General features: G+C 38.5%; 2 protein-coding genes across 2 annotated transcripts in view; one reads left to right on the plus strand and one right to left on the minus strand.

Moving 5' to 3' along the window:
- Window positions 1-10,960, plus strand: part of LOC140929128 (cation channel sperm-associated protein 4-like) — a 48,952-nt gene extending 37,992 nt beyond the window's left edge. The window contains exon 16 of the mRNA XM_073378996.1: window positions 10,348-10,960. Within this exon, the coding sequence (XP_073235097.1) occupies window positions 10,348-10,533 (186 nt within the window). The 3' untranslated portion in view covers window positions 10,534-10,960. The remainder of the gene's footprint in view (window positions 1-10,347) is intronic.
- A 132-nt stretch (window positions 10,961-11,092) lies between these two features.
- LOC140929127 (uncharacterized) lies at window positions 11,093-13,972 on the minus strand. Its single transcript, XM_073378995.1, has 2 exons — window positions 12,218-13,972; window positions 11,093-11,816 (listed from the first exon to the last, which is right to left on the minus strand). Exons 1-2 carry the CDS (start codon window positions 13,908-13,910, stop codon window positions 11,443-11,445), a joined length of 2,067 nt encoding a protein of 688 aa, XP_073235096.1. The 5' UTR covers window positions 13,911-13,972; the 3' UTR covers window positions 11,093-11,442.
- Between the last annotated feature and the right edge of the window lie 33 nt (window positions 13,973-14,005).

Genomic DNA, 14,005 nt, shown 5'->3' on the forward strand with positions numbered 1-14,005 from the left:
TTTCACGCACCCGCTTTACGGAGTAGGTGAACACAACCCAAGAAGTTTCCTTTCCTTTTTCTAAACTCAGGTACGGCCCCTTCGGATTAAACCTTAGAAAATTTCGCCAACATTTGACAAAGTAAATGAAATGAATAAAATCGGTGAAGTTTGAAACAGTGCTAAACTAAATTTACTTTTAAGTGAATTTTCGGTTTGTTGTCATCCAAAAATTTTGCTATCATGGCAACGTGACGCAACGACTTCTCCTCTCTATAGAAGTAAGCATTGATCCACTATTTTTTCGAAAAAACGAAATCAATGTATACTTCTTAGCGGACTTCAAATCACGGTAAACGTACAATAGAAATATTACATAAGGTACATTAACGGGCCTGAAGAGGAATAACAGCAACATTTTGTCTTTGCCGACATTTGAATAATTCCAGGATAGCTTTTTTAAACTCTGGCATTCTGATTGTGTAAACGATGACGTTGACAAACGAGTTTGCACAGAATAGAGCCCCTAAAGAATTTCGCAAACGCATAGATTTTAAGTGCGATAAAGCAGCTAAAACGTATGGTAGCCACATCAGTAACGATACAATAGTCATGATGAATAAAGTTATAGTAAGTTTTCTTTGTCTATTGGATGGACCGTGTTGCTGAGGCTTCGCCCCACGAAGAAAATGAAAAACAATGGAGGAGTAAGAAACACAGATAACAAATAGACACAAACAGCTGTATGACTCCCACACGGGAAAATAATACCTCTGCAATTCATTCCAAAATGCTAAAAATAACGAAAGTGTAACTGATACCATGGCAGGTAAAACCCAGGTTGCGGAAATTGTTACCCAGTAGACATTTTCTGTTATGAAACGATGCCTGAATGGACGGAAAGTCGCATGCAACCGATCTAAAGAAATTACTGCAATGCTTGTTAGAGATGTGAGAGGAAGCCAATCGAAAAGAGAGGTTATTATCATTCTCTTTTTCAGGGTTAAGAACATACTCACAATGTCACATTTAAGGCGTTCATGTAGCTCAATTAATACAAAGAAAAATGATATCACTCCAACGAACATGTCAGCAACGGTCAAGTTTATAACCAAATACATGGCACGAGTGCGAAGATTACTGTTCTTCATACAAAGAATGATTGATAGGAAGTTCACCATCACTATAGCAACAGACGCGGTAAGGAATACAGCAAACCAAGTGATGCACTCTGATGAAGAAGACATTTTGGATTCTTTTCTTTTCGCTTCAAACTTTAAAAGGTCCCCAATTTCTCTCTGTTGCTCGACTTCTTCCTTTGGAATGAATTTGAACAAAGTTAAGTTGCTTCGAGAAGGGGAACAAATAAGAGTGAGATCAATTCCTTAAAGATCGAGAATGGAAAAAAACATTTACAGAAATTCCTCGAAATAACGCTCACCTCAACTTTAATTCCTTCAAATGCCGGCACAAAAGCTGAATTGACAAAACTGTTTTCACCTATGGAAGACATTAAAAGTAGCCCTTGAGGGTAGAGTAGAATGAATTGGCTAGCTAAAAGATAAGACAAAGAGTCTTTGAATTTAACCTGAAAATTTAAGTAATTAACGTCGGCTCTCGTTTACTTAGTATAAGTAATAACTGATCACCTAGTCGCTAGTGTCACAGGATGCAGTAGTTTCACGAAAATGACCACCATTAAACTCTTCTAAGACCATCAAATATTCAGAGTCATTCCGTAATTTTAATTTTTGGAGGCAATTTTAATAAAACTAGTTGTTGTACTTAATTCAAAAGTTTCCCGACTTCTAGTCTTTCATAGCTCGAAATTATATTTTATAGGACGCAACTTTGCAGTGATCCGGAAGGGAAACAATTTGTTTTCTGTAATGGACAATGAAAGCGGAAGTAAATGGAACTTACATTATTATGTCATGGCTCAGTGATTTTAACAGGGTTCTTACAGAGTCTTTAATTTTTTGAAAAATTTTGAATTTTGCAAAGCAATTTTCCAGACCTTCAGAAAGTGTGGAATGTTTTTTCAAAGATACAACAATTGCTTAATAAGTGAATGTTTTTCCCGTCGTCAAAATCGCCTATTTGGTAACCTTGAGTCTGGAAATATAAGTTATTGTTTTGGAAAAAAGGGTGGAAAAAGTCTTGAATTTTGGATCCAAAAATCTGTACTAACCCTGTTTTAAGTCCCAGGCGAGTTAGCGCTTATTCTTTTGAGAACATGATTAGCTGGTCTAGATCGCGCAAAATTAAGCGTTTATCAGGTTCAAAGTTTTTTGTTTATGGTTGTCATAGTAATATCGATTTTACTAAAACCTATATTTTGATAAAGTTCAATCTATAGTCAATCATTGGTGATAATTTTATAGCGATCAGACAAGGATAAAATCACTTTTCAAGCGATTGAAAAATATTGGTATGGCCTCTGAAAAACTATATCGAAACACCTTAAGTCAATGAAGTAACTAGAACAACTAAATTTGAAGTTGATTAGTCGAATATTGAGCTCATCTCATTTTTTGTTTCAACATCGCACTCTTCAATTGAAGAATTAAACATTCAAACCAGACCTCGATTCAAAACCCGAATACTGTTCGTAAACTCTTCTCTGCTGCTTTCTTTTCCCGCCACATTGATTCATTTAGATTGACTTTTGAACTTTCCCGCTTCAAAGAACGATGCCACGTTAATCCAGTAAGAATTCAATTCTTTAATCGAAGGTTGTTTTGAATTTTCAATTCTTCGAATGAAGGGCGCGATCTTGAACTAATAATAGACACGATATTGAAATAATCAAGGTCAAATATTATTCTTTCGTAAAAACGCTTGATTGGATTTCACTAAAATGAGTCACTTCAACTGTACGGTGTAGAAGTCGTGTGACCTAGGACGCGATTTCGTAAGCTAAAATTTGAAACCCCGATATTGCAAATGGTCAGAAAGTTTGAACTTCATAACTCAGCAACATGGTCTACATTCATTCTCATATTTCTCTGCGGCCGAAGGGAACAAGTTGAAGCTCCAGCTGAGATAACACGTCTCAAGTCGGAATCGTTGTCTGAGCGAATTACACCGTTTGTGTCCTAGAAATTGCGAACTGTTGGTAAGTAGCTTAATAGTGATGTTTCAAATAAATCAAAACAAATTCACCTCCCTAGAGAAAACAGGCAGCTATTTGCTTATTTTACCTTCAAGCAAACTCTTTGATTTTCTTGGGTTCTGCACTCTCGCCAAAACATCTAACCTGACGCGCCGTGCGTTGTCTTAGAGTAGGTTGCAATATACGAATGACTAATGTCAATAATGCTATAATCTAAGCATCTTCAAAATGTGGTAAGCGCGAGCTGGTTATGACGAATTATCCGGGGGATTAAAGCCATTCAGAAACGGAGAAAGAATAATAATATTGGATAATTCCCGAGAGTTCAGCTCATCTTCGTCTTTGCCTTAGGTCAATAATTTTTCTTTAGTTTAATTCGTGAGGTAAGTATGGGAGGAAAAAAAAAGAAATCTTTAGTTCAACATTTTTATGATGTGAGATAAATGACTTGAACTTGAAGAGGAAAGTATATAATTTCGTTTTTTCCAGGCTATTGCTGAACTTTATTTAAACCGTTCTCATAAAAGAATAAGCTTTATGTTTTGCTAATCATATTTCTTGCTTTAATCGTTCTCGTAGACTGAGCGGTGGCATTTTCATTCGTGTCGACGATCAGCGACGGGGGACTTCGAAAGATTTATAGTGTTCTTTACTGCAGTGCTTATAACCTTCGTGTGAATTAGTTCTTTTTAACCAAAAATGAGAAAAGTAAAATTGCATTTTGTTCGCCCACGAAGCACTTAGGAGTTCCTATGAACTCGCTTAAACGTGTCCGCGTGCGTTCCAGATCGAATTGGAATTTGGAAGTGTTGATTTTTGAGGAGAGGGAAAAACCGGAGAAAAACCTCTCGGAGCAAAGGAGAGAACCAACAACAAACTCAACCCCTCATATGGAACCCGGTCCACTGTGGTGGGAGACGCCACCCTTGCTCCCCCAAATCAGTCTGTTAAACATGTTGAAAGATGATAATTCTTGCGTTTATTTTGTTGTAAGTTGTTTTGCTCACTACCTTACTTGCTTCAGCAGTACCATTCAGTTGAAATAATAAGTTTAAAAAGGGGAGTTAAACAGCTGTTTAACTATCAAAACCTGAAAAATCTTACCTTGAAATGTGTTATCCCGAAATAAGACGTCTTTAAGAGGTTTTGGAAATCAATTTTCCTGTCATTATACTCGGCGTTGTGTACAGTTGGCGCTTCATCTGGTACTGATACAAAGTCATTAGAGTTTGCTAATAATAATCTCAGGAAAGGTGATATTGGGGAATATGACGTAGTCCTGGACCATATCTGTAACCACCTGAGTAACTATACTAACAGCAAAAATAGCAGAGGTACAAATGACTTCGCAATGGCTATTGCAATGTTTAATGTCTAATGACTTCGTAATGTTTAACTATTGCAATGTTTAACTTTCATTTTTGTCATTTTAATGACAGAAGTCAGACAAACATGACATTTTAATGACAAAAGGCAAAAAACTTGAGAATTCGCTAATGTTAAATTTCAATTTGTTTGTCTTAGTTTCAATTCTATAAATAGCAACTGTGCGCAGCGCTGTTAGGTAATACAAGATGAGAAAATGCAGATATTAAACATCATTGAACTAATATAGATTACATAACCATGAAATTTCAAGGTAAGATACGTGTGCAACAGCCAAAGTAGGAAAGCTTTCGATTGAAAATAAGGAAAGTTAAAGAAAAAACCAAGAATAAATTAATACTGCGAACTAATACGTTGGATGAAACAGGAGTTATGAAAGCATAAATGAAAATATGATAGGGTACTATTAGTAAAACTACCATGCATTAAACAATCTGAGTATTGCCAGATTTTCCACAAACAGGTAGAGAAAATTGGGTTTCAATTATATTTGAGAAAATAAAGGAACTATGGCTGATATGATTTGCAGGCTTCCTGTGCTAAGGTAACTTTGTCACTGTTGGTCCATATTCAGTTTTGGTCGGTGAAATTGCTCTTAGATGCTAATGTGAGTCATGAGGGTGCTATGAAACAGTGTTAGGAATACTGGAAGACTGATGACTATCTTATATGAAAACACGCATGGATTCAGTTTCACAATCGCACTCTTTCTAATTTTAAGAATATCACGGAGTTTATCAAAAACTTGGAATGACGAACTCTGCTACCAACGGATCCCGGAGAACATACAGTAAATGCATTATATAACTCTTTAGGTTAGATGACTATGTATTTCCCAAAGCTACAACCGCACAATTTAAACAAGGCTATATGAGTGTTTAAGCATTTTTATGCCAACATAGCTTCTTAATTGATTCATATTCGAATATTTTTAGCTATCTTGTTTTTAATGTGGCTAACTTGATCTTTCTAAGTTAAATGACCGATGTACTAGATAAACTTCAGTATACCTTATGCACGTTTTCCTCTCAAAACTAAAAATACTTGTTAGAGGAACTTTTTTCGTGGATGAAGTTATGTAATATGAAGTTAGTCTTTTTCATGTTTATTAGCAGCACAATAATTGGGGACTCTAGCCATCTCACAATACATAACTGATTCAACGTCATGTAATGTCATCCGAAGAAGATGATGTTGACATCATCAATAATTCGGTGGAAAATTAGCGATGTCATTGATACTGATAAATCAAAATATTAGGGGGTCTAAGGTAGATCAAGAAGTTTTCTATAATTGACGCGTCTGTGATAACCAATTTATTGCTTAACAATAATAATAATAATAATAATAATAACAGAGAATGTGGCATATGAAAACCGTTGTGATCCCTGTGGTTGTTGGTGCGCTTGGTACAATGAAGAAGGGCATGGTAGAAAAACATCAAGAAAGTATCAGAGAGAGCTACTGTGACAGTGATCCAAAAGATCTGCATGCTTGGATCTGCACGAATCCTCAGAAAGGTGGTTAGTGTATGAACAGAATGATTGACTTGAGTGACTGATGCTCCAGGTGCATGGTTTGCGCTCGGCTGATGCACAAAAAGAACCCCAGCAAAGGCTGTGATAGAAGAGACAATAATAATGATACTCACTGATTCGGGACTCAAAATCCTCCAAAAAAAGGCAAGGCATTCCGTAGCTCCCTCTGAGAAAATTTCATAATTTAACATCTACACCGGGAGATATGGGCAACCAGGAGGCTTGAACAAACTAGACTGTGCGGGAGACATGAACAAACTATGTTATGGTGTGTGTTTCATTAACTTGCTTGTTTTATAATGGTTTTTGCTGAATTAGTGCCAACATTAACAAGGTGCTGATTAAACTGTACAGTAATATCCCATTAATATCCCATGCTCTTTGCATGACTTGATCACGTGGTCAACTTTCAGTAAACATGAAAACAGTTCACTTTTGAACTACAGTGAAACCTGTATTAAGCGGACACCGTATTAAGCGGACACCCTCTATTAAGCGGACAGTAGCCGAAATCCCAAAATTTATTTCCCTTATTTGCTTTAACTGAGACCTTTATTAAGCGGACGCGGACACCTTAAAAGTACCTGAAATGGTCATTTCTATTGTTACCAACCTGTATTAAACGGACACTTGTAATCAAGTGCCACCACCCAACATGTCAGACACCGGAAATGCGAAGATTGCCTCGAATCGCCACCCACAAATTTTTCTATTTTTACAGTAAAAAACGTGACTTGACGAACATATTTGATTAATTTCACAGTACAGTATTGTTTTCTATTTCGTTTTCTTTGTATACAGCTTATTTAACTCATCTGATTTCTTCAAATTTGAGTTGCAATCTATGCTTATGGTATTATGATCAACTGGTCCACTTTGATAAAGAAATTAATGCAAACGTTTATGGTCAAAATCTCTGGGAGTATTCTTAACCTTTGCACTGTTCATTTAAATGGCATTTGACACCTCATATGGCGCTATCTGTCGAAACCTGTATTAGGCGGACACCCTGTATTAAGCGGACACTACAGCATTCCCCGAGGGTGTCCGCTTAATACAGGTTTCACTGTACGGTAATTAGGTAACGTGAGAATTTTCTGCCGTATGTCTCAAAAGTAGCGATTGCCCAGGGGCCCCACTCACATATTTTAATGACGGGGGGGGGGGGGGGGGGGTCCGAAGGATTTTTTTGGGTCTGACATTTTGGCCAAAAGGGATTTTTTTGGGTCTATGAAAGACGCCGGGATTTTTTTGGGTCGCGAAAACAACACAGGGAATTTTTTTGGGTATTGTATTTTTCATCAGCTTAAATCAACAATAACATAAGCGCAATTTACTGCTTGTGTGGCATTACGGGATATTTCTGAGATTGTAATCTATTTGAAAAGTAATAACCGGCACTCCACGCGCATCTAATCCAGAGAGAAATATTCAATAGGTCACGTAATTCAAGGCCTTTCTAGCCTGCAGTGCAGGCGTTTTCTTTGAGCGCGCAATTTGCTCGCGAAAGCGCTATGTTGAAACTTCCCGACGAGAGGAGGAAATGGGGCTTTTTTTCTCCCCTCCCCCTCCCCCCTTTCCTTCTTTCGCCCTCGCACCTACCGTAAGGGTTACTATTTCTACTCTCCCCAATCGTCCAAATCAAAGGTGGCGGCTACAACAACATTACGAACACGAACAAAGTTTCGCCCACCCAAAATACGCCTGCACTGCAGGCTAAGGCCTTTCAAGCCAGTCATCAAGACCACAATGGAAACACTGTATACGAAGTAAACATTTTATGAATTAGATGTTTACCCGCTGATATATATCTATTATCAAATGACCACGTTGCTATGTAAAAATAAAAGCAAGGAAAACTGATTTTGTAAACTAAACTCAAACCGGGAGTCAATGCTGTTGAGTTCCAGCAAGAGCTAAGAGGTCCAGTCAGTTGTGATCCCATTTTTGTTGTATGAAGAAGTCCTCTTGAAAGTATTAGTAACATAACATGAAGCTTGCCAAAGTGGTTTATGAACCCATACAAAGATGTGTCGCTGACTCAGTTATTTCAGAAGATAAATAATAAAATTTGCTGATGCAAAAACACTGAGGGATTTTTTTGGGTAGACAAATTCTGAAGTTGGGATTTTTTGGGGGTATAAAATATGAACCTCTGTCGGACCCCCCCCCCCCCCCCCGTCATTAAAATATGTGAGTGGGGCCCCTGGGAGCGATTGCAACAGCCGCCGAAAGTTGGAGGCATTTGTATGAGAAAAAACTTTTGCCATCCAGTCACGCTTGCATGGTTTTCCATACAAATCCTTGTAATTTCGAAATTTTCAAGGCTTTCATGAAATATTTTCTTAAGCATTACAGGGCTCAAATCGCATCTCATCATCTCATCTCAAATTCATAACAGGCAATTTGAGCCCGTAAATGTGTAAGAGAAAGATTTAACGACAGTTTAAAAATGTTAGAATTTACAAGGACTTGTATGGAAAACCATATGCAAGCGTGACTGGATGGCAAAAGTTGTTTTTCTCATACAAATGCTTCTAACTTTCGGCGGCCGTTACAATCGCAACTTTGGAGATACACAGCTGAAAGTTCTCAGGTTACTTAATTTTAATATGCTCTTTCAGCTTGTGCTAACAAAATTTTTCAAAAGCTTTTCGTGTTTACCGAAAGTTGATCACGTGATCAAGTCATGCAATTCCTTATAGTCTGCTATTCCTTATAAATATAATATACAGATTTAGCCACGGCTGAAAGCGAAGCTTCCGATAATATTTATAGTTTGCTCAAACAAAATGTAAAATCGTGTCATGCTAAGCGGTGAAGGCAGCGAGAAAGGTGAAAAAACAAAACTAGGTCTAATTAGCAAAAAAGCCACTTTGCACGTGCAGCACACTTTCTTTGTACATTTCTTTGCTGATGTTTTGCACGACTACAACGTGAAACTTCCAGAAGCTTCCTGGTTACACGTTTAATGGAGGAAATGTCGTACGTGTTCTTGTTCACTTTTTTACCACTGTCGCTCATTTTCACCCAGGTAGCCGCTAGCATTTCTCATTTTCTCACCACCGTTGCAAAATTAAATTTCATGCTGTTCCTCCAACAAAAAATGTCTCCTTTGTTTTTCGTATCTCGCTCTAGATCTTTTTCTCGTTGAGCTTCGCTGGCCTGTCGCCTTACTTTCTCTTTTTCTTTGTGTTTCTGGGCACGACGATTAATCTAAACTTAATACTTTAGACAACAGAATACAAAAACAATTTCCGCTTTCCGTTTTCGTCTTTATTGACCCTTTAGTTGTCTCTGCTCACAAGACGTGTGGGCGGCCATACGCTTTCCCGCCAAAATAACCTGACATTTGGCATCGGCTTACATGAAGTGGGTGTACGGACGGTCGGCGTTCGTACGCTACGTCATAACCAGATTTCCATAGGTTTCCAATTTATCTTAGCAATGGGGCTCCGCCACGCGCGCTTCGCGCGCAGAAGCTCCACTATAACAGGAGAATTTTGTTCTTCATCATTTACCTAAATGTGTGTGGTTCATCATTTAGGTGGCTGAATCTTAGGTGCTTGCGTTCGTAATTATTCTTGGCTTTTTTATTGATCCTGTCCCTGCATCATGTTGGCTTCAAGTGTATCCTAAGGAAATGTGATTTGTATAACTTCCGCTTTACTGAAGTCAGTGCGCCTTTAGAAAGTCGTCATAGTTTAGCTGAGCAATTGGTGTGACTACTCTGATACAGCTTGTTCATCTAATACCGTAATAGTAGATTCACTGTATCTATGATATAGGACCAATAACCAGTACTGACATTTGATCTCTAATATATTGGTACACATCACAAAATTATTGTCATCACCAAAATATAATTTTCGTGATAACTTGATATTTGTCGATCGAGCATACAAATTACCAGTAGATGGTCTGAGATATCAACCAGCGCAGCCCTAGAACGTCAAGAACGTCAAAAAGAAGCAATAGGTTAAATAAGAAGAACAGCAACTTCAACTTTACACGTGCATCACACTTTTTTGTACAATTCCTTGCTGTCACTGCACGACTTTGCCTAATTTAGCGTTTTATGGAGGGCATAAACAAGCGACGGCGAAATTCTGTTTCTCTTTCTGAACTAGAGTATGATTCTTAGGAATTGAACGGCAGGAGAGTTCGCCTACATTTGACAAAAAAGTAACAGAGTACGAATAATCGCGATAAAGATTAAAAGAAAGTGAATTCACTTTTTATGCGACGTTTTCGCTGCTTTTTCGTCCTCGGATCTTAATGTCCCTACTACTTCATTACTAACACGTTCCCCATTCACCGCCCCCACAGATAACCGGTGGTGACTTAATGTCAAACCTCATGGAAATGGAAAGCGGAAAGGTGTTTGACTCGCACAAGGAAACACTCGGTAGCATGTTACGAGAAGGAGCCCGCCTTATAAGTGTAGCGCAGAGGAAAAACACTGACGAGCGAAAAAGATCATCGTTCTTTACTAACCTCTTCAACAGGGAGTGAGAATTTGCAGCATTAAAGAACCTCACTGCTTTTGGTGGAAAACATAATCTTTTCAAGACTGTGTGATCCTATGTGTGTCTTTGCTTTGATTCAGGGAACACCTGTGGAGTTAGTTATTTTTTACCGTTTAGCCGACTGGCAACAATTCTTTTGCTGACATTTTTTAACCTGTTCGCTTTTTTGACGTTTCTTAGATACATATGTTACCATGAACAAGGCCAGTTTGGATTGATTTCCCGGGCCCAGATTCTTTTCTTCAGAAACTTTTTCAACCGTCTTTTGATTCAAACACGGTCTTTACTAGATATGGTTGATTGAAATTTTCTTTAACTGATGCAAGTATAACAAGCACAAATCAGTTTATATACAAAACATATGATGCAAGTCACAATTTCTGAGCAACTTGAGCCAGTAAGAACCGATAACATCCATAATATCTTCCATTGGAACGCCATACTGTAACACTTGCCTTTCTTCGTTTCAGATATATGTATTTGGAATCACAGTTTTTTTAATGTAATTTACCGTTCACTTTAAATTTAATAAACTGAATTCCAAGAGGTAAACTGAGGTTATTCCTTTCAGACTTAATCGCTCCTATGGTTGATACACCCACAATACATTTAGAAACCCTAGAAACCCCTCTTAAGTAACGCCAAATTGTTTGTTTTACTTGATGCGCCCTCATGAGCTTGACCCACCTCGGCAAAGGGTGTGGTCAGCTAGCTAATGTTGGAGACACAGCAAAATAGAGACAGTGTCTTAAACTGGAGCTGAGGATATCCCGCGAATGAATATCGAACACCAGTTTCCACGCTAACAGCTATAAAAATACCACCTATAGCAGTAAATAAGGTTTGATTGCGAAACTGACAAATCGCACAATGTAAGGGTGGATGATTTGAAATGTTAACACTGATTTTCGAACTGTATTGACCCGTCAGGCTGATACTGATCAAGACAACCGTGAAATCCTTTTACAGGGCATGAACTAAAGACCCCAGTCTCGTACGCGTCCCAGCCAGACTGTTTGCCTGTGGAAAGCCAGTGTTCAGCATGCTTGTATACTTCTTTCCCATAGCGGTTTCTAGCATAAAGGCCTGGATTGAAAGGTGCATTGAGCCAGCTTCTGCTGAAATGGATCTTTGTTGGCAGGAGCCCATTGGTGTTGGTTCCTTTCGGGCTCATCCTGTGCTGACCATACATCTGAATGGACCAACCGTCCGCAAGTAACTCGATTTTGCCTCCGGCTAAACTGTCTTCCACGCAACACCATGGTTGCTCTAGGAACGAAAAAATTACAGTAGTTTTAACTGTAGACTTCTACTCGAACAATCAGAAGACTATAGTCGCTGTTAAACGAATGAAACGACGAAAACGAAATAGGCAAAATGCACGTGAAAACTCGTTGTGGTGAAACACATTGTCCCTTTACCAATCCATAAGCTTGTGAGAATCTTCGTGTTTCGTGAATGTGTCAAATGCCAACTATTTCGCGCTTGCTTTAGCATTGCGCTGTATCGCAATTTTTTGGCCTATATTAAACTATGCCCGTATATATAGTGCGTGTTTTCACTTACTCGTTGCTTTCTCTGCCCATCTGTGCGACAATCTCTGTTTGATTAATAAGATTTAATACGCCTCTTAAGACTTGCCAACAACTCTCTAAAGTTATTATACTTACTGATAGTAGTAATTACATATCCCTGTTTGATAAACACGTCTTGTAGCTTGAGAAGCTTCGGAAAATCCGCCGTTAGAAACGTTATATCAGCATCTCTTTCCCAAGGTAACACTTTGTTTAGCTTAACAGCACCTAATAAAGTCCCTTCTTGAAGTTCGCATGACGCATTGTTCTCGCGACATTGGGACATGATAAATATAATTGCCTCAGCTAAGTTCTCTAGACAACATGGCGGAACAGCAAGCCCCGACTTTATCGGACACTTTTCACCATTACGATGTTTTATACCCCTTCGACAACCGAACCACCTGTTTCTGCCGTCTTCTTCGACTATCTTTTTAATTTCATGCTTGTTTGCAAAGTCGACCAGTTCCTCATCGTCCAGGTAAGCGTTCTTCACATGAAACATAACATCCGGGCAACTCACTACTGTAGCTTGAATACCATGACCGGTCACACCCTGATGAGATCTGCTATTTCGATCCTTTACTCTCAAAAATAAATCGCGGTAAATTCCGTGTCCACTATTAAGCTTAAAGCCAATATCTCTAAGTGCAGACGTTTTTGCGAAAAATGGACCCGACAGGTGATCGCAAACCAAACACTCGTCAATAGAGTGATAATAGCCGGACCTGTAAGTCAAGGTATAATTTTTGAGCTGCGTTTGAAGACAACCATTTGACCAGTGACCCGTTAAATTTCTATAGCTGCCACCAGCAAAAAAGGTTTTATCACGAGTTGAAAGAACTCTTAAGAGCCTTTCAAGGTTCACATCTTCCGTGAAGTGGGTTACATGAGGTGCAATTAAAACATACTCTGTGTTTACTCCATCTATTATGTTCTGAAGAAGTTCTGCTTTACTGAACACATTCTCTCTTAAAGAATAAAATGAAGCTTTTTTGTATAATTTGGCAGTCGCCCTATTCTTTATCGCATCAAAGGAGCGTTGGTTCCAGTTCTTTCCTAAAATAAAATGCGTTCTGATTCCGGGATATAAACGATGTACGCTATCAAAAAATTCAAAAAACCATTTGAAGTGGCTGCTTTCACCTGATTGGTTAGTTTGCAAGGCTAGATGACCCGTTAACTTTGTCACCATCAAGTCATCAAAAATTAATGTCACGTGCATTTTTAAGTCTTTTCTTAGGGAACAGTCTTCCGTTTCAAAGCCTTGTCTATAAAACGGATAACCAAACATTGATCCTCTATAATGTTCAGGGCAGACAATTGCTGATGCTTTCGGCTCGTCTCCGCTGAGCCGTTGAAGCCTATCATCGTCCAAGTTCGATCTCGTAATCAACTCAATTTCTCGGAGAAGTTTTCGTAGATTATCGGAATGGTCGTCGATGATTCTTGCCATGGCTACATCACGATCCACGGACATCCGCACGTAATTGAGGTCTTTCGTTAATCTTCGAAGTCTTTGAACAATTTTCTCATGTGCCACGCATAGCGGTTTGTGGAGCACTTTCTTTAACATAGCTATTTGAGCTTCGTTTTGAGTAATGGTACGCGAAGTATAATAAATGTTAATGGATAAGTAGATGACTAGTAAAACCAGGAGAATCGTCTTTAGCTTTCTTTGAAGTCCTAGCATTCCAATAAGTCGACGAACAAACCGATCTTGTCTCAGTTTAGCTGATAATCTTGTCCTGTTTTCTGTTTGAAAGTCGCCGTAATTTGAAAACAGCATTTTCTAACTGCTGAACAATATGAACTCTCTTTCAAACAGCCCAAGGAGGACATTGATGATAATTCCAATTCAGTACCTGTTCTTTTGTTCAAGGC

The sequence above is a fragment of the Porites lutea genome, chromosome 2 (assembly GCF_958299795.1).
Source record: "Porites lutea chromosome 2, jaPorLute2.1, whole genome shotgun sequence".
NCBI lineage: Eukaryota > Metazoa > Cnidaria > Anthozoa > Scleractinia > Poritidae > Porites > Porites lutea.